Below are 25,445 nucleotides of genomic sequence, written 5' to 3' on the forward strand. Positions count from 1 at the left end.
GCCCTGGGCCCCGAGAAAACGCCCCGGCCTCTCAGCAATCATGCCCGTCTCAACGAGGGATGATGACAGCATCTCTGTCGGGGGGCGGTTGAAAGGGTTAAATAAGATCACCGAGTCCTCCAGGAAGCTTTCATCAAAGCATTCCCATAAGTGAGGTGCGGTGTCCCAGGAACTGGGGCACAGACGTGAACCAAATAGGCTAAACACTCTGTCCGTACGGAGCTTCCATTGCAGCAGAGGGAGACCAAGGATTTCAAGTGTGTCAAGTATATAACGTGTCAGACGGGCCGAGAGGGAGCAGAGCCCGCAAGTGGAGGCGGTTCTCCGAGGATGGAAATGCGGACGGAGCACTTGGCCCTGAGGAGAGCACATAGTAAGTGTGCAGTAAATTGTGTTTACGAGGCCAGAGGGAGTTTGGTAGGAGTAAGGGAGTTACAAAGATTCGCTTTATGAAATAAGGTCACGTGCGACGCAGAAGCGCCCGGCACAGGGTAATCGCTTGGAAGATGCTGGGTTTCATTCCTCCCTCCCCTGACCGTGCCCCCCCACCCCACCCAGGAAACACCGTCTCCTCTCTCCCATATTGAGGGGTGTGGGACGTGCAATCCTTCTCTCTGAATCCGCTTTCCCAGCCATCCTGCCCCCTAGTATCAACTGTACGGCCATGGAGATGAAACAAGTTACTTGGTGGAAGATAAGAAACCAAAACACACGGAGGGTGCTTGTCCAGAGAGCGTAAATGACTCTTCATTGTAATCCGGGAACTAAAGTCTCAAATTAAAAATAAAACAGGGCACAGTGTGGCTTCTGCCACACTCCAGCCACAGAGGAGATTCATTGTCAGACAATCACTGAGAATAATATGTTGATTGGCAAGAGCCAGGCTTTGTGGAAGGGACAAAACTCCCCGCAGCTCATCTACAATGGAATTGTTCAATGTCAGGCACAGCTTTAATAGCATTGTTCTGCGCTGCGCTGGATGTAAACATCCCACTCTTCATTTTGTAAGCAATCAAAGGGAAGTTTTATAGACGGGAGAGCGTGAACAGCTATAATATCTGTGCCAGAAAACACACGGGCAAAATAAAAAAAAAAAATCAAAGAATGCCGCACCTCGAAAGGCCTGCTTTGCGGCTTATCTCCCATCTCCCCTGTCCGTCCAGCAAGTTGCGCATCAGACACATCACAAAGGCCCACGCTTTAAATGTTGCCCTTGACATTATTAAAAAATACAAGGTTAGTAAATCAGACGGGAGGAAAAAGAAAAAAAAGGAAGAAAGAACCAGACTGCTAAATCTGGACAGTCAGGTATTCACCCTTCATCTTGTCACGGCACCTGCAGTAAAGGAGGGGAACTGAGGAGCCCGGTGGTCGAGCACCCACTGTGTGCTGGGTGCTGTCTGGGTCACAGTGCAGTGAGGGTGCTGATCGGTGGAGCCAGGAAGACCGGTTCATGGCCTAGCTCTGCCGTTTCCTAGAATTGCCTAACCTTTCTGTGCCGCAGTGTTTCCATCCGTAAAATGAGCATGAAAATGACACCGAGGATCCAGGTATCCCACTGGATGGTTTTGAGGATTAAGTAAAATAAATTTGTCGTTGGAGGGGAGGGCCAAGGGGCTAAAACATACCAGGAACTGAGCAGTGGATAGTATAGATCTAATATTCCGTAATCTGCACCCCAGCCCTTCTGTAGGTTGAATCGGATCCCCGAAAAGATATACTGAAGTTGTAGCCACCTACAGCTGTGCATTTGACGTTACCTGGAAACCGGATGTTTGCAGATGATGAACCTAAAATGCGCCCATTGGGGTCCTAACCCCAATGCAGAATGATTGGTGTCAAATAAGCCCATTAAATAAAATATAAAATACACCAGGATGATCGGTGTCTTTATAAAAGGCTGAAACTTAGAGACACCGAGAAACACGGCACGTGAAGGCGGAGGGCGGGAGTGACGTGTCTGTGCGCCAAGGAACGCCAAAGGCTGCCCGGGGGCCACCACAAGCTGGGAAGGGACAGGGACGTGGCCCTGCTGACACCTCGGTTTTGGGCTCCTAAACCTGCACGTTGTGAGACTATACGTATGGGTCGTGTTGGTTTTTTTTTTAAGCCGTTCCAGCGTGGGGTGCGTGGTTTCAGCCCCCGAAAGCTACTACGATCCCCAGCATGCGAAGGACACGGATTCTTACCTTCAGATGAGGAACTGAGAGACAGTGAGAGGGCAGAGGGGACGGTTGCAGCTCACGGTCACAGCGGGAGGAGGCAGCCGAGCAGGGCCCACGCGGTGCAAGCCAACGCCTGCCCGGCCCGGGAGCCGCGACGGGAGCCGCGACGGGGGCCGCGACGGGAAGGCCGTGCTGCTGGGGCGCACCCTCGGCCGTGGAGGGCCCGCGGGGCGCTGGTTGTGTTCAGCTCCTCTGAAGAGAGCGCGAGGGGTAGAGGGCGACTTTTTAAAAAGAATCGGCTTTTATTTATAGTGACGTTCCAGTCATTAATTTCGGAGGAAGAAAGCCCAAAGCAGAAGCAGGTTCATTAAAAAATTTGACATTAGTAATTTAATTAAATTGGGTCTTTGCGTCTCTTTGCGGAAAATGAAACGTTAATTCTACACCGGTTCTCAGCCCATTTCCCCGCTTGGCTCCCTCGCTCACCTCTGCTTTCTCCTCCAAATGTTTACCTGACCCATCCCCCCACCTGCCCCCCACCTGCCTCCACCTGCCCCCCACTGCTGCCCACCTTCCTCCACCTGCCCCCCACGTGCCCCCACGTGCCCCCCACCGGCCTCCACCTGCCCCCCACAGGCCCCCACGTGCCCCCCACCGGCCCCCCACGTGCCCCCACGTGCCCCCCACCTGCCTCCACCTGCACCCCACCTGCCCCCACCTGCCTCCACCTGCCCCCCACCTGCCTCCACCTGCCCTCCACCTGCCTCCACCTGCCTCAACCTGCACCCCACCTGCCTCCACCTGCCCCCTACCTACCCCCCAACCTGCCCCCACCTGCCTCCACCTGCCCCCTACCTACCCTCCACCTGCCCTCCGCCTGCCTCCACCTGCCCCCCACCGGCCTCCACCTGCCCCCCACCTGCCCCCACCTGCCTCCACCTGCCTCCACCTGCCCCCCACCTGCCTCCACCTGCCTCCACCTCCACCCCACCTGCCCCCACTGCCCCCACCTGCCTCCACTTGCACCCCACCTGCCCCCTACCTGCCCCCCACCTGCCCCCCACCTGCCTCCACCTGCCTCCACCTGCCCTCCACCTGCCTCCACCTGCCCCCCACCTGCCCCCACCTGCCTCCACCTGCCAACCACCTGCCCCCACCTGCCTCCACCTACACCTACCTGCCTCCACCTGCCTCCACCTGTCCCCCACCGGCCTCCACCTGCCCCCACCTGCCTCCACCTGCCTCCACCTGCCTCCTACCTGCCCCCCACCAGCCCCCTACCTGCCCCCCACCTGCCAACTCGCACAGACACTCACAGCCACCGGCTCTGCTGATCTGGGGAGACTGTGGCACCAGAAGTGGGGATTCCTGGGAAACTGGTACCAGCAGCAGGGGATCATGAGAAACTCTGCTGGAGCCAGCAGTGTGGGATCATGGGAAACTGGTACCAGCAGTGAGGGATCATGGGAAACTGTGGAATCCACCAGTGAAGGATCATGGGAAACTGTGGAATCCACCAGTGAAGGATCATGGGAAACCGTAGAATCCACCAGCGTGGGATCATGGGAAACTGTGGAATCCACCAGCGTGGGATCATGGGAAACTGTGGAATCCACCAGTGAAGGATCATGGGAAACTGTGGAATCCACCAGTGAGGGATCATGGGAAACCTTGGAATCCAGCAGTGCGGGATCATGGGAAACTGTGGAATCCACCAGCGTGGGATCTCAGGAAACTGTGGAATCCACCAGCGAGGGATCATGGGAAACCGTGGAATCCACCAGCGAGGGATCATGGGAAACCGTGGAATCCACCAGCGAGGGATAATGGGAAACCGTGAAATCCACCAGCGTGGGATCATGGGAAACCGTGGAATCCACCAGTGAAGGATCATGGGAAACTGTGGAATCCACCAGCGAGGGATCATGGGAAACCTTGAAATCCACCAGCGTGGGATCATGGGAAACCGTGGAATCCAGCAGCGCGGGATCATGGGAAACTGTGGAATTCGGGCAGCGTGGGATCTCAGGAAACTGTGGAATCCACCAGCGAGGGATCATGGGAAACCTTGAAATTCACCAGCGTGGGATCATGGGAAACCGTGGAATCCACCAGCGAGGGATCATGGGAAACCGTGGAATCCACCAGCGAGGGATCATGGGAAACCTTGAAATTCACCAGCGTGGGATCATGGGAAACCGTGGAATCCACCAGTGAGGGATCATGGGAAACCGTGGAATCCACCAGCGTGGGATCATGGGAAACCGTGGAATCCACCAGCGTGGGATCATGGGAAACCGTGGAATCCGCCAGTGAGGGATCATGGGAAACCGTGGAATTCGGGCAGCGTGGGATCTCAGGAAACCGTGGGATCCAGGAGCACGGGATCATGGGAAACCGTGGAATCCAGCATCGTGGGATCTCGGGAAACCGGAAGCCAGCAGCGCGGGCCGAGGGGAAGCTGGCAGCCAGCCGTCGGGCTTAATCCGATGGGCAGGACCGGGACGCGGAATAGAGACCAGTTGAGGGTTGGTTGAGGCGGCTTCGGGCTTCGGGCTTCGGGCGCGGAGGGAGGGAGGGAGCGGGAAGGCGCGCAGGGCCGGGCTCGCGGGCTTTCTCGGGGGGCTGGGGTACGGGGTCGTGTGTGGGGGCGACAGGTGTTAGGGCAGGTGACAGGCGGCCGCCCCGCCCTCGTCCGGGTCTGGGTGAGGCGCGTTCAGGCCCCCGCGTGGGTCCTGTCTCCCCGTGACGTCCCGGGCGGCCTGCTGGTGGCGGGAGACCCCTGAGGCGGCCGGGGTGGAGGGCGCCCCGCCATTCTGTTGGCGCCCCCGACCCCGTTGGTCCCGCCAGCCCCGCCGGCCGCCGGGATCGTGGGTACCGCGTGGGCGCCCGCAGCGGGGACGGGAAGCTGGCAGGAAGCGGAGGTGGCCAGTAGAGTGTGGGACCCGGGAAACGGAGCGGGGGTCATGGGCTGCGGAGGCGGCCAGGCTGGAATCACGGTGGGAGACGCTGAGGGGGCAGCGGGTGGGTGCTGGCCGGGTGCTTCCGTCTGGGTCCTCAACCCCGTGCAGGCAGCTGGGCGCCGGGAGCTCCGGCTCTCCTCGGCCCAGGGCGAGGCCCTGCCTGTGTCCTTGGCTGCTCTCCTGGCAGAGTAGGCCCATGACCGACCTTGGTGGCCTGAAGGCGGAACCGATGCGCGAGCCGCCCCGCGACAGCTCTTGAGGGCCACGCCGTGATGTCGCAGCAAGGCCAGCGGGCCCAGGCTCCCGGCACATGTGCAGACCGGGCCAGGCCCCTGCCCTGGGGTCCTGCGACGGCCACCGCGCGTCTGCCGCTGCCTGAGCACCCGCCCCGTGCCGGGCGCTGGCCCCACGCGCCACCCGCGACCGGTAACCCCAGTGGGTGCTGCTGTTCTCCTTGCCTATTGCAGGAAGGCGAGGCTCCCCGAGGTCCCATGACTCAGGCCCCAGAGTGAGACCGAGCAGCACCCGGTACAGACCCAGGTGATTCCAACGTCCGCCGTTGTCTCTGCCACGAGCTCACTCCTCCTGGAAGGGACGGAGAGAGAGAGACAGACAGAGAGAGAGACAGAGAGAGAGAAAGCCTCCCGTCCGAGGCTTATGGGGCCCCCAGAGTTGGTGGAGAGGGTCCCTGAAGGCAGCAGCACGGTCGGGAGTCGGGCCCAGCAGGGCTGCGAAGCATCTAGATCCAGGCTGGCCCCGCCTCCTCCCTGCCATCCCCACCCTCTTGTTTCAGACTTCTGGAGCTCCTAGATCACGTCGGTCTCAGGGCCTTTGCGTGATGTTTCCTTCTCCTGGAACGCTCTTTGGCCGAGCTAATTCTCTTGTTGTTGTTAAGATTTTATTTATTTGAGAAAGAGAGAGCACGAGTGGTGAGAGGAACAGAGCAAGGAGAAGCCGAGTCCCTGCTGAGCAGGGATCCCAATGGGGGGCTGGATCCCGGGACCCTGGGGTCATGACCCAGGCTGAAGGCAGGCGCTTAACCAAGAGAGCCCCCCCAGGCGCCCCAGATCTCACTAATTCTTACTAATCTCTGGGTTCAGCATGGATGTCGCCTCTTCCAGGAAGCCGTGTCCAACTGCCGCAGATTGGGTTTGGTCCCTTGCTTGGTCCCTGTCCCGTCAGAGCATGTAATAGCCTTTAATCGTGCACATCTCACTGAGCGTGCACTGGGTGCTCAGGCTCCCAAGTGTTGTACTCCCGCGTGTGCCAGGCTGTGTCCCAAGCACTTAGCATATCTCAGCTCGTTTAATTGTCATGAATATCCAGTGAGGGAGCAAAGTGGTGCTGTGATGTGCGTGTGGCAGAGGCGGAGACTGGGGCACAGGAGGTTAAGAGGCTCACTCGGGGGGGGGGGCCCTGAGGGGTAAGCTACTGGGAGGGCTGTGTGTGCCCCCGGGCTCTGGAGTCTGCACTCCCTGCCGCCCTGCTCTTGGGCCTCTCAGGGACGCCTCAGCGAACCCTTGCCAGGTGACGGCCACCTGCTTGGATGGCGCTCTGGACGTGGCTGTGAGCCCTCGGCCTTGGCCTCTGGGGGCATCTTGGATTGGCAGGAGGTGGCCCTTCAGGACACAGGCAGTTCTGACTTTGGGGAGAAAGGCAGAGGCTGGGGGAGCTGGGTTGGGCTGAACAAGCGACTGAGGCAGGGGCCGCACCCACCCTGGCCCCAGATGGGCGGGTCACAACACTCTGGCACCTTCCGCGACTCCCTGTGGGTGACGGGAGCACACTCGCGGCTGCCCGTGATTGCTTTGGCTCGGGTCAACGCTGTACGTTACCTTCTCCTGCCCCCCCCGCCCCCCCCCCTTAAACGGGTCAGTCGGTCAGGACTCAGGCTCTGGTCTTCCCGCCTCTGCCTGTTCCGGCGCTAACAACCCCTTCAACTGCCCCAGCCCGCTGGGCCACGGCCCCCCGGCTGCCAGGGCACATGCACATGAGAGAAAGGGCCCTGGTTAATGAGCACCTACCCTGTGCCCTGCTCCACGTCCCTTCCCTGGTCGTAAGGGCCGTGGATCGGAAATGGGGCAGCTGAGCCCAAGGGATGGAAGTGGTCTCCCCGGGGGACCCCGAGTGATGGGGCGGGCGTGATCCGGGGAAAGGCGGGGGATCCGATGTCGGGTTACGAACCACAGGCGTGGCTCCCCCCGAACGGGAGGCTGCGAGCATCAGGGGGCCCGGCACCGAGGGAGGGCCCACCGCCCACGGGGGACGACACCCAGGGGTGACGTGCGCAGGCAGGCGCCGCACGGGAATGGGGGGCCAGCGTCGCCCACTCACAGGCCATGACCTCCCTCTCTTGCAGTCCTCCCCAGCCACGCGTGTGGGAACCCGGGGCGGCTGCCCAACGGCGTCCAGCAGGGCTCCACCTTCAACCTCGGAGACAAGGTCCGCTACAGCTGCAACCCCGGCTTCTTCCTGGAGGGCCACGCCGTGCTCACCTGCCTCGCCGGCTCCGAGAGCAGCGCCACGTGGGACTTCCCCCTGCCCTCCTGCAGAGGTAGGTGGCCGGGAGGGCCCGGGGCCGTACCCGGAGAGGGCTGCTGCGGCTTCCCGGGGCCCGGCCTTCGGGGGGCAACGCCGTCCACCCCAGCTAGGTTGGGGGTACTTGCTGCTGGCGACCACTGAGGGCTGGGCCCCCGCTCTTCTAGAGGTTTCTCAGCCCCATGTGACCTTCCAGCGCTCAGCTGTGCACTCTCCATCCCTTTCAGTAAACTCCTTTTCAGCCAGTCTGCCGTCCCGTCTGCAAGAAACACGGTTTCATTTCCATTAGGGAGCGTCCACGTGCAAGGATCTCCTGAAGCTTTCCTTCCTGCCGGCCTCCCCCCGGCAATTCTTTTTTTTCTCCTATAAATTTTCTGTAAATTCAGCCTCTCCCTGCGTCAGAGAGCCCTCCTCCAGCCTCCAGACATGCTCAAAACCTCTTGACCCCAGCAGCGCCCCACCAGAACCCACCACCTCCCTCCGGGGCGGCTAGGGTGACTGGTTTTCCCAGGAGTTTCCCATTTTTAGCTCTGTAATTCCCACACCCTGGCCGTGCCCTGAGCCCCCGGCAGACCGGGATGGTGGGGCACCCTCTTCCCGGCTGATTTCTTATTGCTCGTCCAGCCCAGAATAACGGAGTCTGTTTCTAAATCTCCATGCCTCTCATCTGATGATAAAAATAACACGTGATCATTTTCAAGTGATCTTAGAAAATTCAGAAAAGAGTAAAGAAGAAACGAAATTTTAATGATTTTTGTGTGTTTCCTACATTCCAATCCATGCTGCACTCTGTGTATATCATGCACATGTGTGTAATTGTGATCATTGCCACATGTAGACTTTTTTAAGCCACCTTTTAAAGGCTGTGACATGATGCTCTAGGCTTTCCTGGACTACGAGAAGCACCCAGCATCTCGAAAGTTCCATCCAGCCTTGCCTCTCCCCCACCCCATTTCCCACTTACGTGTCTGTAGACTGGCCTTTGGCCCCAATATTCTGTATCACGTTGCCCAATCAGATGGGAACTGTTGGGGCCCTTCCTTTTCTTGACCTCTCAACAGCCTTTTGCACTATTGACCACTCTTTTCTTCTCGAAACTCTCATCTTTAAATTGTGTGGATCCCAAAACACTCAGACATAGGTCTTGGGGGAATTATTTCAAGGAGTTGAGAAATGACTGGAATGTGTAGGTCTCCTTGGGTTCAAGTTTTACCTTTCCCTTGGAGGCAAGTTTTCTGTAATTACTACCCAAAGACTAGCTCGGGGAGACTTGCTCCCTCTTCCCGTCATGTGTGCACAGCCTCTGTGCCGTCTGTACCGGGGGCGGAGAATATTGGCACGTGGATCTCTTCCCTATTCCCACGCCACAGACGGATGTAATTAATGGGTCATAGCACCCTTTCTTGGGCCTACACATGGCTGTGAGCGCCTTCCCGACAGACAGGCCCCACGCGGCCAGTGTGAGCTGCCACCTGGCCCCATGTTTGTTGATTCCTCCTCAGCCACGTCCGTCCTTCTTGATGGAACCCAAGGGAATGAGAGCCTCCCTTCTTACCTTCGCAAGTGCTCCTCTCCGGCCCCATTTCTACCTTGGGACGTGCCTCTCATCATGTGATTGTTACCAGGAACGGCCCCTCCACACGAGTGTGTGGCCCTGAGTGGCCACCCACAGCCTAACAACTGCTCTGCTCCCTACTGTCCGCTCCTCTTAGAGCATCCCTCCCCACCCCCTGCTCAGAGCATGTCCCAGCTGAACACTCTGACTTTCCCAGGACGGGGGGGTCACGTGAAAGAGATACAAAACCTGGAAGTACACGAAATCAACTACTGGAGTCGTGAAACAAGACCCGCCGTTCTCTTTCCTCTTACGACACTGTAACTATCATGCTCTGTTAATAAGAAACTAAAAAATAACGGGAGCCCAAGAACGAGAGGCAGAGGAGCCTCTGCACCCCATCCCGTGCAATATAACCCTCCTCGACAGCCGTCCCTCCCACAGTAGGAATTCACTTTCCCTCCCGGGACCTTCAGGACCTTCATCAGCTTTAGCCTCCTCTGAACCTGGAACTCCCTGCCTCCCCGGGGTTCTGCTCTGCAGACCTGGGAACTGGGACTTGCGTCAACTTCTTAGGCACCAGAGCCCCGTGGCCTCTTGGCTTTGCCATCTCCTTACAGGCGAAGGGTGATGTTGTCCTGAACAAAGAGGGCCTTCACCTGGAAGGAACTTGTCTGGCTGGGGAAAGGCCTTTTTGTAAATCAGTGTAGTAAAAGATGAGTGATGAGGGCCTCCTCCTGGAAGCCTTCCTTTGCAGGTGGGCGCACGGCCCCCAGTCGAGGGCCTGCACGTCCAGGCGTGGGGGTGGAGTGGGCTAGGGTGATAGTACGCCCCCAGCACTCACAGCACAGCAGTGGTTCATGGGTGTGTGGGTGCCTTTTGGGGACATGACTCTCCCAAGCCTCTTCCCTTCCTCTTGGCCTCTCACACGATGACGATTCTTCCCCTCTGCTCCCCAGCCGTGTCCTCAGTGCCCTAGGGCCCAGCATGGACCTGCTGCTGGGAACATCCTGCGTCTCTTGGGATTTCTCATCCACCGTGTGGCTTCTTTTTTTTTTTTTTTTTTAAGATTTTATTTATTTATTCATGAGACACAGAGAGAGAGAGAGAGAGAGAGAGAGAGAGAATGAGAGAGGCACAGGCAGAGGGAGAAGCAGGCTCCCTGCAAGGAGCCCGATGCAGGACTTAATCCCGGGACCCCAGGATCACACTCTGAGCTGAAGGCAGGCGCTAAACCCCTGAGCCCCCCACGGGTCCCTCCCACCCTGTGTGGCTTCTGTCTTGCTTGGAGGAGACTCTCCAATGTGTGTCTCCTACGCTACAGACCCACATGGGTATCAGGCTCAACCGAACCTCTCCCCGGAGTGTGCTTCCAATGAGGCACGTCCAAAATCTAATTCTTTCCCTTTGCGTGGTTCCTTCACTGAGGCGAAGAGTGTCACCACCCACGGTGACCAAGCCAGATGCCCCAGTGGCATTTACAGTCCCCCCCCCCACGCCTGGCCATCAGCCACCACGTCCTGACACCTCTCTCTCTGCACCAGTACTCGCCTCCAAGCCTCTGCCCTTGTTTGGTGCTCTGGCTAGGGACGGTCTGGACTGCCTCACGTCTTGTGTGACCCGTCCCACCGCAGAGCAGCCCTCGCTGGCCGGCCGGCCGCCACCCGCGCCCCCACCCCCATCCCAAACTACTCTGAACTGCTGCAGTGGACTCCCTGAGCCAGGGATCCGACAGTCATGCCGCCAGCGGCTCTTCATCACCGACGAGGTCAAGGTCAGGCTCCCTAGCAGGGGCAAGGCCCTTCCAGAAAGAGGCCCAGGCTGATCTTCCTAAGTCTTTCCTGAGAGCTTCCAACGTAGCGGCACCAGAGAATGCTTTCCTCTGGAACACACCAGGGAGCCAGCCAATGGGGTCGCATATGACTTGCAGAAGGCTCCGGGTCCGGGAGGCTCCTGGGGGCCTTCGGGGGCTGCGGTGTGGCACCACCACGCGCTGCCCGGCGGGGGACAGAGGGCTTGCCCACTTTCTGAGCCGCCAGCGCCTCCCTCATCCTCCGGGCCTCGGGTCCATCTCTGGTTTCTAATTCCCCACAAGCTGTCATCTGAGAAGTGTCCGCGGTGAATTTCCGGAAGCGGTGTTCCAAACCCCACTTCCTTAGGAGGCCAGGCTTCCCGGGAGCGGCGGGTGCTCATCATGTTCTGCACGATGCCAGGAGCCGCGGTCATGCCAGAGTTAACGGTTCACACTCAGGAAAGATTAAAGCCTTTTGGCCTCTTTTCCTCTGGTGTAGACCTCTCAAGGGCTGGCATCTGTGAGTAGATAAACCTCATCCACTGGGCAGTGGTCCGGAAATACTTGCTGAATGAGTGGCTGGCTGGCCGGGTCTGATTCGCCGCTGCATCGTGTGGGCGTGCAAGCCCGAAGGCACATTCCCAGCCTGGTCAGCCCAGAGCCAGTGACACACACTCAGCCCGAGGCCTCCCAGAGCAGGCCGGGGGCTAGGACACGCTGCGTGCCCGGCTGACAGGTAGACGTAGCACAGACAAGGCAGGAAAGAGGACCCACTGGGACATCGGGGGGCAGAGCGGATGTGCCACTGAGCTCCAAGGAGACCCATCCCGAGGCTGCTGGCTCTTTGGGTCTTGGCCTAGCTGGCAGAGGCACTTCCTGCCGCTTTGTGTCACCCCGGAAACCTCGTCAAAGGTAGAGGTCCCGGGGGCTCTGAGCTCTGTGCAACCTCTTTGAATCGCAGGAAGGAAGACCACGGGGGTTTCGGCAAATGGTCTCTAACTCACGAGGGGCCTCGGCCCCGGAGTACAGAAGGCTGTGGGGGTGAGATGTGCTGGGGGCTGCGAGCCAGGTGGCAGGAAAGCAGCTTGAGCAAACAGCGCTTGGCCTCTGGGGTTCAAGCCAACGGCGCTGGCTGCCCCGCCCCAGGGATGGGACGCGGCTGCAGGACGGCGCTGCGTTCCCGGCTTGCTAGCCCCAGCTGGAGGAGCCTGGGCAACGTGGGACAGGCAACGTCTCATGGAAAGAGCGTGCGTCAGACCGGTCGCGGTCGGCCCCAGCCATGCCGTGCCAGCGTGTAGCCAAGCCGCTCCGCACCGTGAAGTGGGAGCATGAGCTGCGGCCTTGAAGGGCCAGTTACTTACCCGTTCACCGAGGATTCAGCAGCGTTCCACGAGGGCCTACCACGTGTCGGCCAGTTATTAACCCCATCCTCGTGCACTGACGGCCGATTGTCACACGTTTATGTTCTAGACACGGAGAATCGTAGTGACGAAAAGTCAGGCCAGACTCCACCATCTCATGGAGTTTACATTTTAGCAGCTGGGAGGCGGAAAACAGAAAAAAAAAAATCAACTTTCAGATCATGAGGGAAGTGAAGCGACTGGTGATAGGAAGGCTGCTTTAGATGGAGCTGTCAGGAGCAGACATCTGAACGGAGTCCTGAATAATGAGAAGAGCTGCTCATGGGAAGACTCGGAAGAGGGCATTACCAGTAACAGGAGTGGCAGGTGCAAAGGCCCTGAGGCAAGAGAGAGTTTGACATGTTAGAGACACAGAAAACAGGCCCACGTGGCAAAGTAGAAAGGCGGGGGGTGGGTGGGGAGGCGTTTGGGTTGGGTTCTAAGTTCAGGAAGGAGCCAGGGAAGAGCTTCACATGCAGGTATGGTGCAGCTGAACTGAGTTTTTTCAAAAACTCACTCTGAAGACCAGAATGAGCGGGACTGTGGTTGGCAAGCGGCCCAGTCGGGAGGACAAGTCGGGGGGTGCTACTCTAAGCAGGCAGGCGGGCTGGAGATGGTGCATCTGGGTCGGGGGACCATGGGAGAGGGGAGAGGGGGTACGTGGGGACCGCCCTGCTGATGGGGCGCAGGTAGGTGCCATCGGGGGAGCCCAACCTGCCAGGGGCTACTCGCCTTCTGAAGAGGGAGCCTGATTCCAGACCCCCCACCTCCACCTGCATGCGGGTAGCTGGCCTGCACCCGGGAGACTGCACGGACCCCCGCGGCCAGCCCCCCACCCCCGGCAGAGCCAAGGGGGAGCACTGGGAGCAGGTGGACGACGGCCTGGGTCCGGAGTCGGAGCCCCTGGATTCCGAAACCTGCCTCCAGCAGTTAGCAGCCCCGTGACCGTGGGCAAGTTTTAAAACTACGGCCTCAGTTTCCTCATCTGTAAAGATGATACCGTATGGATCTATCTCTTGGGGCAGCGTGAGGACTAAACGAGAGCGTCGGTGGAGCCTCCAGCACGACAGCTGCCTACGGCGGAAGCCCCAGAGCTCCGTCACCACGCACCGTGTCCCACCTGCTGCGGCCCCCAGAGCGCGCCGGGGCGACCGCACCCGTGGAAGGCGCCGCAGTCGGGATGGGCAGAAATGGCAGTACTCTCGGCGTTTGCAACGTCTTCATTTTAAGGAGGGGTCTCCTTGATGGAGCCGAGGACAGAGGAGCAGAACCTGAGCCCCCAGAAGAAGGGACCGGGGCTCCCAGGGTCCCTGAGCCACAGAGCACAAGGGGCCACTCGCGCCCTGGCTCCCTGCCTCACGCTTGCGTGGTCGGACGGCGCGTCCCCCGCGGGGCCATGCGGAGGGTTGTTTCCCCGGAGGCGAGTAGCCTGGGGACTCAGGCCGTGGACGGAAGCCCAGAGCCAAGGGCATCCCGGCTCGCAGGCGCCAGGGAGTGACCAGTCCCACCGCAGAGCCGCCGAGCAAGGCAAGGGAGCGCAGCTGGCTCCTCCATCCCCACCCCAAGTCCCCGGACTGTCCGCAGACTCCCGACGGCAGCGAGGGATCGATGGCAGCGAGGGATCGCTCTCTAAAGTTCTCGTTAATTGAAGAAATTTCCGTGGAACTTAAAGTTGATCCTAAGGAAAGTCCTAAACCTGGAAGGGCAGCTCTGGGTGTAACGCACCTGCTGCTGCGACCCTGCACGGCTTAGTGGCACTGCAGGACGCCTGCTACGGGACGCGGGGGGTGGGGGGGGGTCCGTGAGCGCTCAGGTCCGCGGTATCAGCTGGAGTCACGTTCCGGGGCTCTGAGGCTGCACCAGGAGATCCGTGCCCCGTGCACAATGCGGGGAAACCTCCAAACAACGGGCAGAGCTTGGTCCATCAGAGCAGTACGCCGGGAACGGGGGTGTCGGGGGAGCCTGCAAGGTGCAGGTGGTGGCCACGGGGCCTCAGGCCCCCGAGTCGTGGCCCCCGAGTGTCCGTGCACGTGGCCTGGAGGCCACCAGCTGGGATCAGGGGCCTCAGAGACCTCCGGATGGCCCATAGACCGCTGGGGCACGGGCGTCGCGGGAGGGGCCCCGGGCCTGGCACAGAGACGCTCCACGGGACCCCCGACGGGCCACCCGCCTTGTGCACACAGGACGTGCCTCCACCTCTCCGAGCTTCGCGTCCCTGCCCTTTCACTGTTCGGGAGTGGGGGTGGAGAGGCCGCCGCCAGGCGAGGCATTGGTGCCGCGGGTCTCTCCCTTCCTCGGAGCCAGCAGGCCGCGGCCCCACGCGCTCCGTCGAGGCCCTCCTCCTTCCCAGCGACAGACTCCTGCTCCTGAGCCCCCAGGTCGCCGCGGCAAACGCGTGGGCTTTTAAGACGCTTCTTCAGGTGACGCTTAGGACTCGCATCTGGGACGAGCTTCCGAAAGCCCCCGAGGCGGCTGTGATGGCACAAGACGCCAGCGGTGACGGGCAGCCTGCACCCGGCTTCGGCGCCCTCGCGGGGGTCACGCTCCAGACGGGAGATCACGACAGAACCCGTCCACCAGCGCTCGAAACCCATTCATTATGGGAAAGTGTGCGGCGCCCTATGTGGAAGGATCCTCGAGCAGCGGCTCTTAGACTGGGACCTAAAGGCTGCGGTGCGGCCGGCCCGGCCCAGGGAGGCTGGGAAGAAGTTTCCAGAAAGAGAAAACCGCACTTTCCAGGTTCTGGAGCCCAGGGACGCTCGGCACATCAGAAGGGCGGGGGCGAGGCCAGAGAGGCGGGGGAGGCTGCGGGGAGGCAAGGTCCCGAGAGGCCCCCACAAGCCTCGGGGTGCTCCGGTTCCCGAAGGTTCACCGGGGAGGAGTGGCGTCCTTGGCTGTTTCCAGGTGGCCCGGGCTCCGGGGTGAGGATCAGCAGCCGGAGGCGAGTCTGGAGCGGGCGGGAGGCCGTGCTGGGGAGGCCGCCCCACCCGGGACGCCGCTGCGGGGGAGCAGGAGCAGGTGCAGGCGGCATGGCCCCACCTGGCCCAAGGCGCTGGGTGCGGAGCGCTGCCCGGCTCCCTCCGGGACACAGGGCGAGCAGGTGTGGGTCGGCGGGAGGAGCCCGAGGGTGGCTTGGTTGGGTGTCTGAGCCCTGGGTCCCCTCGGCCTCGCCAGGCGCCGCGCTGACCACCTGGCCCACCCAGGGGCGCCCCTGCCCTGCCCTCACCACTCTCCCTTCAGGTGCCTTGGCTCCCGCCTGCTGGCCACGGCAAGTCACAGCCTCCCGAGCCCTCCCGCGTCCCTGGAGCCTCCTGCCTCATCCTGCTGCTCCCGCCTCGCGGGCCCCTGGCCTCTTTCCCCGGGGGCAGCGCAGCCTGTGCACCCTCCGCGGGGAGGGCGCTCGTCTGCCGGGGACCCCGTGTCCCCGGGTGGCTCAGTGCCTGCCCGGCTGCCCCGTTAGGAGCCCCCCTGTCCTCTCTGCGTCCTCCCGTCCCTTGCTGGCCGCTCCTGATGGACGCCGTGTCCTCTCCCCTCGCCTGCCCGGGGAATCCCTTCTCTTCCTTGTCTTCCTCCCACGGCCGCTCACTCGGGCTGTGACGGTCACAACCTCCCCGCTCTGAGACCCGGCATTTAGACACGGGCTCGGCCTCTTGCGACAGACCTCGGCCTTGTGGAGTGGCACCGACGAGGCTGGCCGGGCACCGCTTCCAAATGTTCTCGGCCCAGTGTTCTTGGTCACATGGCTCCCTCCACATTTCCAGTACCTTCTCCTCCACCCCTCCCTGCCCCCCTGGGATAAGCCAGCTGGAGCTCCTCGTCTTGCACCTGCCGTGGGCCTTTGTGCTTCTGTGCTTCAGATCTTCGTTTCCCCATTTTCTTAAATGCGGTCTTCTTTTATTCTCTATCTAGAGAACTCCTATTCATCCTTCAAAACCTAGCTCCCAGGGCACCTGCTCTGTGAAGCTTTCCCAAACTGACTCACCCGAGCACAGTAACTTGCCGCTTTATCCATGTCCTCCAAGGAGGACGTGCGCTCCTGGGAGATGGAGCGTGAAGGGCACAGGCCCGGAATCAGGTTTGGATTTCCAGCTCCTTTAGTCACTCTGAGCTGAATCGCTGTGTGCCTTGGTTTCCTTACCTGCAAAATGGGAGTCCTCCTTCACAGGGTCGTGAAGACCGGGGTCCCGGGATGGAGCCCCGTGTCCGGCTCCCTGCTCCGTGGGGAACCTGCTTCCCCCTCTGCCCCTCCCCAGTGCCCTCCTCCACTGTCTCTGCATCTCTGTCTCTGTGTCAAATGAATAAATACAATCTGAAAAAAATAAAATTAAATCTTAAAAAAAAAAAAAAACATACACATGAGCAGAGTCGGCCTGCATGGAGGGCATCGTAGGCAGAGGGAACGGTGTGAGCGGGGGCAGCCGGCCTGGCCGCCGCCGAGGGCAGGAGGGAGGATTGCAGACGTCTGGCTAGCAGCCCCATGAGTGACACCCCAGGGACTTGTGTTGAGTTTTCATTTTGTTTCCCCCACATCGGAGGCTTCTTAAGATCTGGTGGGAAGAAATATCCTGCTCCCCACAGTGGCGACCAGGGCGGTAAAGGTGATGCAGGTGACGGCTGAGCTCAGGGCAGAGCAGTACGTGCGGTGTTGGGAAGGTGCCCTGAGCATCCGGCTTCCGTCCCAGCCCGGTGGCTGTGTGACCCCAGGTGGGCGGCTTAACCGGCCTGGTGTCCCTGTTATGGGGCCCGTTGGGACTGGGCCCGGGCCCACCCTGTCTGTGCGTCAGTCCCCGGGCCTGCCTGCCCATCCTGGCCGGAGCTCGCGAGTGCTGGGGCCTGGGAGCCACGCCGGCTCACGTGCCTCTTGTCTGCCCACAGCGGACGACGCGTGTGGCGGGACGCTGCGGGGCCAGAGCGGCATCATCTCCAGCCCCCACTTCCCCTCGGAGTACCACAACAACGCCGACTGCACGTGGACCATCCTGGCCGAGCTGGGCGACACCATCGCCCTGGTCTTCATTGACTTCCAGCTGGAGGACGGTTACGACTTCCTGGAGGTCACCGGCACCGAAGGCTCCTCCCTGTGGTAAGCACGCCCCCCACCCCGGCCCCCTGAGACGTCGGTCCCGGAGACCGTGGCTCGCCCAGCGCAGTCCCCTCAGTCCCCTGGGGTCTGAGGCCGCTTTGCTGCATCCCATACCCGTATGTACCCGTAGCCGGCGGGTCGGCTTCTTGTAACGGAAACGCGCTGCGTGTGTCTGGAGCTGGGGCCCGTTGGGGCGGTGCTGTTGGTACCTGATGTGAGGCGCGTCCTCGCTGGAGAATTCCGGGGTGGGCCCTGCGGGATAACTGAGGTGAGAAACGTCCCGTTTCGGAGGCCGCGGGCTGAGTCTCAGCGTGCGGATGCGAGGTATGGTAGCGTTAGTGGAGGGCACGTCCCAGCCGCCAGCGGGGAGTGGGATCGCCCGGTGGCAGGTCCCCATCCCAGGTCCTGCCATGGGCCACGGGCTGGCATGGTGTCCGGGTCTCCGATGCGAATGGCCGACGCGCCCCCCGTCGTCCTGGCTTGGCTGAACGTGCGGGCTCCTCCGTGCAGACCTGGCGCCGGCGGTTTCCAGAGGAGAAGGACGACAAGCCTTAGCAGCCTTGTGGCTCGCGCTGCCCCAGACTCAGACCCACGGGGCGCGCCCGAGAGGCGCTGGGCTCAGGGAGCGTCCCGCCTCCGTGTGGGCGACGAGCCTGGAGCGCTGGTGTGATGCTTGGAGGGGCCCCTTGTCTCCTCCTCCGGCGGGGTCCTCAGGTGAGGGCGGGGCCCTGTGTCTGCAGTCGGGTCCGCATAGGCTTCAGCGGGCTAGAGGGCAGCCCGTGGGGGTGGGGAGGAAGCGGGGGCAGGCACACGGGGCGGGGGGGCACGGTCATGAGCGCCTCCTTCGCACCCGGGGCCATGCCAGGTGGGAGAAACATCGCCGTGTAACACAAGGTCTTTTGAGGGACAGAAGACCAGACAGACCAACGGCGGGAGCCAAGTGTGAGCATTTTGGGGGGTTAGCACGGGAACTCACAACCCTCGGACACTTAGGGGCCCAGAGAACTCAAATTTCCTGGAACTGTGGAGGGTGATGCGAGCTGGGAGTCGGAAGACCTTGGGGTCATGAGCTTGTCGGGTCAACGTGGCCCGATCGTCCACGACCCTGGACAGGGAGCCGAGAGCAGCACACGTGAGCCACCCGGACCGCGGGGTGTCCTGTCGACTAGCCTGGGGCAGCTGCCAGGCACCCGGGGTGCGGAGGGGCACGAAAGCCGGGTGCCCCTGTCCCGCACGGGAATCCCACTGCCTCGCCAGCCTGAGGCCCTCTTTCTGTGAATTACCAATTTTTGCAATTGTAAGTGGAATACGTGAGCTTCTTACAGAAAACAGAGGGAACGTGAAAGGGACGGAGAGACGCGTAGGAGGTAATAAGCGTTGGCTGTATTCCCCTTTGGCCTCTTGGCTTTGCTTGGATCAAGCTCCCTGGCTGCTTATGTATATATTAATATTGCAAAATTAAGGTCTTAACATCTATCTGTGCTTATACATTTTTAACTCAGCATCATATAAGGACAGTCTTCTCCATGTTAATGCAAATGTTTCCAGAACGTAAGAGGTGCAATAATAGCATCATGTTCTGAGCATTTATCGTCCGTGCGCTGCAGGCTGGTTCTGAGCCCTTCAGGTCGTGGTGTCATTGCTTCCTCCTAGGAACTCCGTGAAGTAGGTAACACCATCCCCCCCCCATTTTACAGATGAGGAAACTGAGGTCCGGAGAGGTTGTGTCACTCGCTTGAGGTCACACAGCTAGCAAGGAGCAGAGTCAGGCCTCAGCCTCCGGATCGTTGGGTGTAGAGGCCGTCGTTGTAGCCGAGACAGCACAGTTGTGAGGTCGCCGTGTGCATGGCGGTCCCTCGTCGGGCCGACACGGGGTTACGCGTCACACCCGTCGTCAGGTCCCTCCTAAGTTTTCGCTTCTGTAGGCAGATGCCACGACAACAGCCCGGTCCCGCCTGCCTCCTTCGACTCCCTGCTTTACCCGCGGGCCGCCTGGGCTCCCGCTGCTCCGGACCCCAGGTGCGAATCCACGTGCTGCCCAAACCCCTGGAGTGAAACAAATCTGAAAGACTCTTCCTTTTCCTATTAAGTCACTCAGTGGGGAGGGAATTAAGCAGAGGAGAATCGTTCGGGGAGTCATACAGAACTCCTTGCTCTAGGATTAAATTATAATTATTTACGGGGTTGGTGTCACCATTTCCGGGCAGGATGCATTTGTTGCTCTGATTTATACTTGCATAGCAGTTGTGGATAAACAAACTTGGGGGCTCAGGGCATGTGTGCAAAGACCCCGCTGTCCCCTGCCCTCTCCTTTACACATCCCTGGACTCCCGTGAAAATGTGACGCCGCTGGTTTAGGAGTATGCTGCTGTGTGGCACCGGCATTGAGACTGTGGGGTGTTTCCTTGAGGTCTGTGCCAAGTCACAGGAAGCCTGTGGATCCCGTTAGAAAAGACAAATGTGACCACCTAGGCCTTCCTCACCTGATGAGAAGATAGACGGCTTCGGGAGGAAAAACCCCGCTACCTCCATTCCCAGATGGCAGATCCCCACTGATACAGGGTGCAGGTGGGCGGGGGTGGGCATGGGATGCTCCTGACTCAGTTTCTCCGCTCTTCTCCTCCCCGAGTGGGATACAAGCAGGAGAGTTTTAATCAGGGGTTCCAGTTACCTGGATTTCGCAGACAAGTAGAATTGCCAATTAGGGAAATAGAGGACTGATCGTCTTTGGTTTTGCCAACTAAGGCCTTTAGAAAAAAAAAAAACCTGCCAACTCAGAACATTATTCCATAAAACAGAGGACAATTCAAAGCCAAGAATGTGCCAGGATATAATCAATCCGCTGCCTTGCACGAGCGCAACGGGCCAGGAGGAGCGCAGGGGAGGAGCCGCAGCGCCCGGGCCACGGAGCCGCGTGAGCACCCAGCCCCTGGCTCCGTGCCCTCCGGCCTCATGGGCCACGCCTGGCCACTGGGACCCCGAGCTCCGCGTTCAGAGCAGGGGACGCTGCTCCTGCGGCGGCACCAGTGCGCGTCAGCTCGACCGTGGTGAGGGATCCCCGGGTGCTCTGGGTGTGTGCTTCCCAAAAGTCCAACTTTACACGTTTGGTTTTCTTAAATTTTTTATTTTGTGATTGTCCATGAGCGCAAGCTGGGGTTGACCTGAGAGTTACAATCCAGATAGAATATTTGGTCCACTGCGTGCACACACACACCCACACAAACACACGAGCACACGCACACGCACACATACACACAGGCACACGTACACACGCACGCACACACACGTACACACATGCACACATACGCACACAAATGCGTGCACACACATGTGCACATGCGTACACACGCACACAGGTACGCATGCACACATATGCACACACGTACACACATACGCACATGCACACGTGCACACATACACACGTACACAAACACCACGTATACGCATACAAATGCATGCACACACGTATACGCATGCACACACACACAAGCACATGCACACTCACACACACGTGCACACACATACACATGCACACACACAAACACGTACGCACGCACACATGCATACACGTGCACACACACAAATGCATGCACACACGTATACGCATGCACACACACACAAGCACATGCACACTCACACACACGTGCACACACATACACATGCACACACACAAACACGTACACACGCACACATGCATACACATGCACACACACAAATGCATGCACACACGCACACGTGTGCACATACACATGCGCACAAGCACATGCACACACACACAGACGTGCACACACAGGCACACGCGCACGCACATACATGTACGTACCCACACACACATTCGCACGCACAATACGCACACAATCGTGTGCGCACACAGAAATGCACACACGTACACACACATACACGCACACACACGCGCGCGTGCACACACTCCACGTCACCACCACCACCTCCACGTCACCAGGTGGACTGCTCCTACACGCACACACTTCTGGCTCGAGTTCCCTGCACCCAGTTCAGGGGCCAGATACTCCCTCGTGATCCTTCCGGGGGGCGGGGGGCTGTGCTCTCCTGTGACAGGTCCGTTGGCTGTGACCTTCACGGAGCCCCATTCCTTTCCCTCACATTCTAGAAGAATCCTCTTACTGCTGCTAACTCTGCTCGCGGGGCCCCTGGGCTCCAGGTGGCTGGGGCCGGGCAGGTGCAGAGCTGGGGTTTGACGACTCAGTACTTGTTTGAGCCCCTGGGTTCTGTGTCCCCGGAGAGCATCAGGACGGTGCTACAACGGACTGCCAGCCCGGGACACAGCTGGCGTCTCCGTGGTGGAGAAAATCAGTGAATTAAACCCCACCGAGAAGACCTGAGAGCCACAATCTTGCCCTCCTCCGTCTGCCTCATGCTTCACGCTGTGTGTTTGCATCTCTCTAGGCCCTTCCCGTGGGCTCCAAGGAAGGAGAGGAGGCCAGGCGTGCCCTGCAAGAATGGGGAGAGGTCTGCACCTCGGCATCTGAGGACGGGGTGAGCCCAGGAGTCAGATTTGGGCTCAAAACCCAGACCCGCCCCTTCCTAGTTAGAGCACATTTACCTCTGAGCCTCGGCTTCCTCCACATCTGGGCAGTGGGGCCCGTCATACCAGCCTACAAAGCACGTTGAAGGCTCTGGACGTGTACAGTGCTGCCTGGCTCACAATAGGGTCGATGCGTCTAGGGTGAGGACCAGAGTCCGGGGAGGATGAGGCCTCTCCAGCAGCTCAGAGCCTCGGTGGCCCCATTCTCCGTGTCCCCACTGAGGCCGCTGTTCCCAACCTGCTGGCCCAGTGGCATCTTACTGGGCAGAAAGGCACAGCCTGGTCATGGCAGCGGATTCAGCTCCCGGGAGAATTGCCTGGAAACCTGAGTAAGGTGCCCTGGCAGGGAGCCCCCTGGCCGACTGGAGGATTCCCTTGCAAAAGTCAGAGGAGAGGGGGGTGATTTCCTCGAATCCATCTTCCCAGGGCTGCCTTTGGGGAGCACACTGCAGGCAGCAGCATCTGTTCTTGGCCGGGCCCAGCACTGGTCTGGCCACTTAGGTGCCTTGTTAGAAACGCAGAAGAGGGGCGCCCGGTGGCTCAGCTGCTTACGCACCCACCTCTTGATCTCAGCCCGGCTCGTGGCCTCAGGGCCCTGGGATGGAGCCCTGCACTGCGGCTCCAAGTAAATCAATCTTTAAAGAAAAGCAGAAGGGGGGGTGGGCTAATGTGACAGTGGCTGCTCTGGGCAGGGCCAGGAGCAGGGGGGCTTGGTGGCTCAGGCCCAGCCCCCGCCCCAGGGGCTGTGGAGCTGGGGAGAAGGGCCAGGGGGTCGGGAGAAGACCTTCAGGAGACCACCGTCCCAGACGCAGGGGGCACCGCTCTGCCCAGTGTGCTCTCGCTGTCTCTGGTCCGTGGCCCTGCAGAGCTGAGTGGGACCTTCGTCTCCTCTGCTCCTCTCCATTCTCGGTGGCAGCTTCCTCCTGCAGCAGGGAGGCCAGGCAAGGCTCAGGATTGCGGGTATCCTTTTGCTGGCAGAAGGGCCGCTGCAGGGGTGTGTTTGCGGTGGGGAGGGAGCCTGGGAGGACCTGAAAAGCCCCTTCCCTCCCGTAGGATTTCTGTGCAGATCCTACAACGTGCCCCTGACCGTCCTCGGGAGCGTCACCCCATGGGCCAGCCTCTGCCAGCGATGCCCGGCCTCCCTTCCTTGCCCCCGTTGGTGTACGTGGACCTCCGTTCTCTACTTGTTTCACTGGGATCATTTGCAGTCGGCCTGGCCCCACACCCCTGCCGAGTCCCAACCGCCCCCCCCCCCCGCCCCCGCCACCGCCGGGCCTCTAGGTGACAGACTTGCCTGCACCAAACCTTTGGAGTCTGAAAGGAAAGGAGGGCAGCTGCCTGCCAGGCTCCGGAAGAGGATGCTGCCCTCAGGTGGGAGGACCAAGGCCTCAAGGGGGCAGAGGCGCTGCATTTGAGACGGGCCTGGCGGATACGGGAGAGAAGTGGGGCAGGGAGGGCATCGCCTAGGTGCTGCCCGGCACCCTGCCCAGTGGGAGCTCCCCCGATCCCTGAGATCGAACCCACCCTGGGCCTCCACCCAGAGAGCAGCACAAGAAAACCTGCTGGACTGCTGGGATTTCCTGCCCCCCGGGCCACCCCGTAGACACCAGCTGTTTCTAGAAAGAGAATTTCCCTGGAAAGCCGTTTCACCCCACTCTCTGGATCCACCTTTGAGGGTTTTCCTTTCCTTTGTTCCTCTTCCTTCTCTGCTCTTGTTTTCATAGGCGGAGATACAGAAGTTCCTGTCTACTTTCAGACAGTTCGGTTTGAAAATTTTGCTAGCAACATTCTCTTTCCTCTTTGAAAGACTTTAATTATTAAGCGCTTTACACATGAAATTTGAGCCAACTAGCGCCATTTGATCTCAGTGACTTTTAACTAGATATTTCATTCAGGAGTCATTAGATTCAGATATAATTAGGACGGGAACAGCATGCCAACGGGGATTTGTTAATAATAACTATTCAGTTATTTACTCATTCACATGTACTTTATCAAACCATTGGCTTAGATCATTTACGTTCTTTGTTACTTTTCCCCTATTTATTTTCAGTAATCGTTTATGGAGCGCCTTCTACCAACGAGGCTCTCCTAGGCTCGGTGCAGGGGGACAAAGACACAGTCCCGTCCCCAAGGAGTTATTTATTCCCTCCACCAATGTTTATGTAACAGCTATGCATCATGCCGGACCCTGGAGCTCACAGTCAGGGCGTAGCGGCACAATATAATTAAATGCTTGACGATATCATATGTTAGGTGCTTTTCTAAAAGGTATAAAGAAGCTCCCACGAAGACTGAAAAGGGAAATGTAATAGTTAGCATTCTCTGGGTTCGAGAAATAAAAACCCACCTCCAGCTGACTCAAGCTAAAAAAGGGAATGTGCTGGCTTCTGTAGCTGAAAAGTAGAGGGGTCGGCTTCAGGCACTGCTGGATCAAGGTATGGAAACACTATCATCAGAATCTGCTTCTCTCCCCCCCACAGCTTTGCTCTCTTACCTGTTGGCTCTCCCTCGGGCATGCTTTCTGCATCAGGTAGCAAAGGAAACGACCATCAGCCCCGTGCATTCTGCAGGGTTAGCAAGCCCAGCAAAAAGGAAGCTTCTCTATCCTGACGGTTCCCGCAAAAGCCCGAAGATGAACCTTGAGTGTTCTCGTGGCCCAGGCCCAGGTCACGTGCCTGTCGATCCTGCTCAAACTCCCGGACCGGGAGCGGAGGAGGGTGGTTCACCGAAGGCAAACCGAGTCACAGAGAAGACAAAGTCTTCCTGCCATTACGGCAGGGGCCTCCTGTCACTCAGTTGAATGAGCCCCAGGGGGGTGACTTTTGAATTCAGCTGAGTTGCGGGAGTCACCACGTTATGGAGCAGGAAAGGGCCTTGGTGTGTTGGGGGCATCGCAGGTGAGTGCAGGGCGAGTGGGTCTGGAAGCACCTTGTGCCGGGCTCAGAGGCTGGAAGAGGATTCCAAAGACTGTAGAAAGCTCTGGAAGTGGTCTAAGCAGAGGAGTAACACAGTCACACTGCATCTCAGTTGGGTCCAAGTGAAAGGCTCAGAAACCAGCCATAAAACTCTGTGTGACCACTCGGGCTAGAGATGACCCATCCTTGAATGACGGCAGCTGTGAAGGGATGGAGAGGAGGGGGTGACCTCAAGAAGCGTCTCAGGTGCAGGATCAGCTGCTTCGGGGGATCCTCCGAAAGGAGGAATGGAGGAATGGAGACAGGAGAGTCTGGGTTGATCCCACGTTGGTAGGATTGTCCACCAAGCAGCGGGATACGGCAGAAGGAGCAGGGCTCGGGTGGCGGGGGGATGGTGATGCTCTCCGGCCTCCCCAGAACAAAATGGGCACAGAGAGGGAGTCACGGCTACAGCAGGGAAGGGGGTG

At 59.6% G+C, this 25,445-nt stretch overlaps 1 protein-coding gene across 7 annotated transcripts in view; it reads left to right on the top strand.

Moving 5' to 3' along the window:
- CSMD2 (CUB and Sushi multiple domains 2) overlaps positions 1-25,445 on the top strand; it is a 492,622-nt gene that overhangs the window by 150,034 nt on the left and 317,143 nt on the right. For all 7 annotated transcript variants that reach the window (XM_072772036.1, XM_072772037.1, XM_072772043.1 and 4 more), the window contains exons 4-5: positions 7,488-7,682; positions 17,289-17,496. In XM_072772036.1, coding sequence (XP_072628137.1) covers positions 7,488-7,682; positions 17,289-17,496 — 403 coding nt within the window. The remainder of the gene's footprint in view (positions 1-7,487; positions 7,683-17,288; positions 17,497-25,445) is intronic.

Source organism: Canis lupus, chromosome 13 (assembly GCF_048164855.1).
Source record: "Canis lupus baileyi chromosome 13, mCanLup2.hap1, whole genome shotgun sequence".
In the NCBI taxonomy this organism is placed as follows: domain Eukaryota; kingdom Metazoa; phylum Chordata; class Mammalia; order Carnivora; family Canidae; genus Canis; species Canis lupus.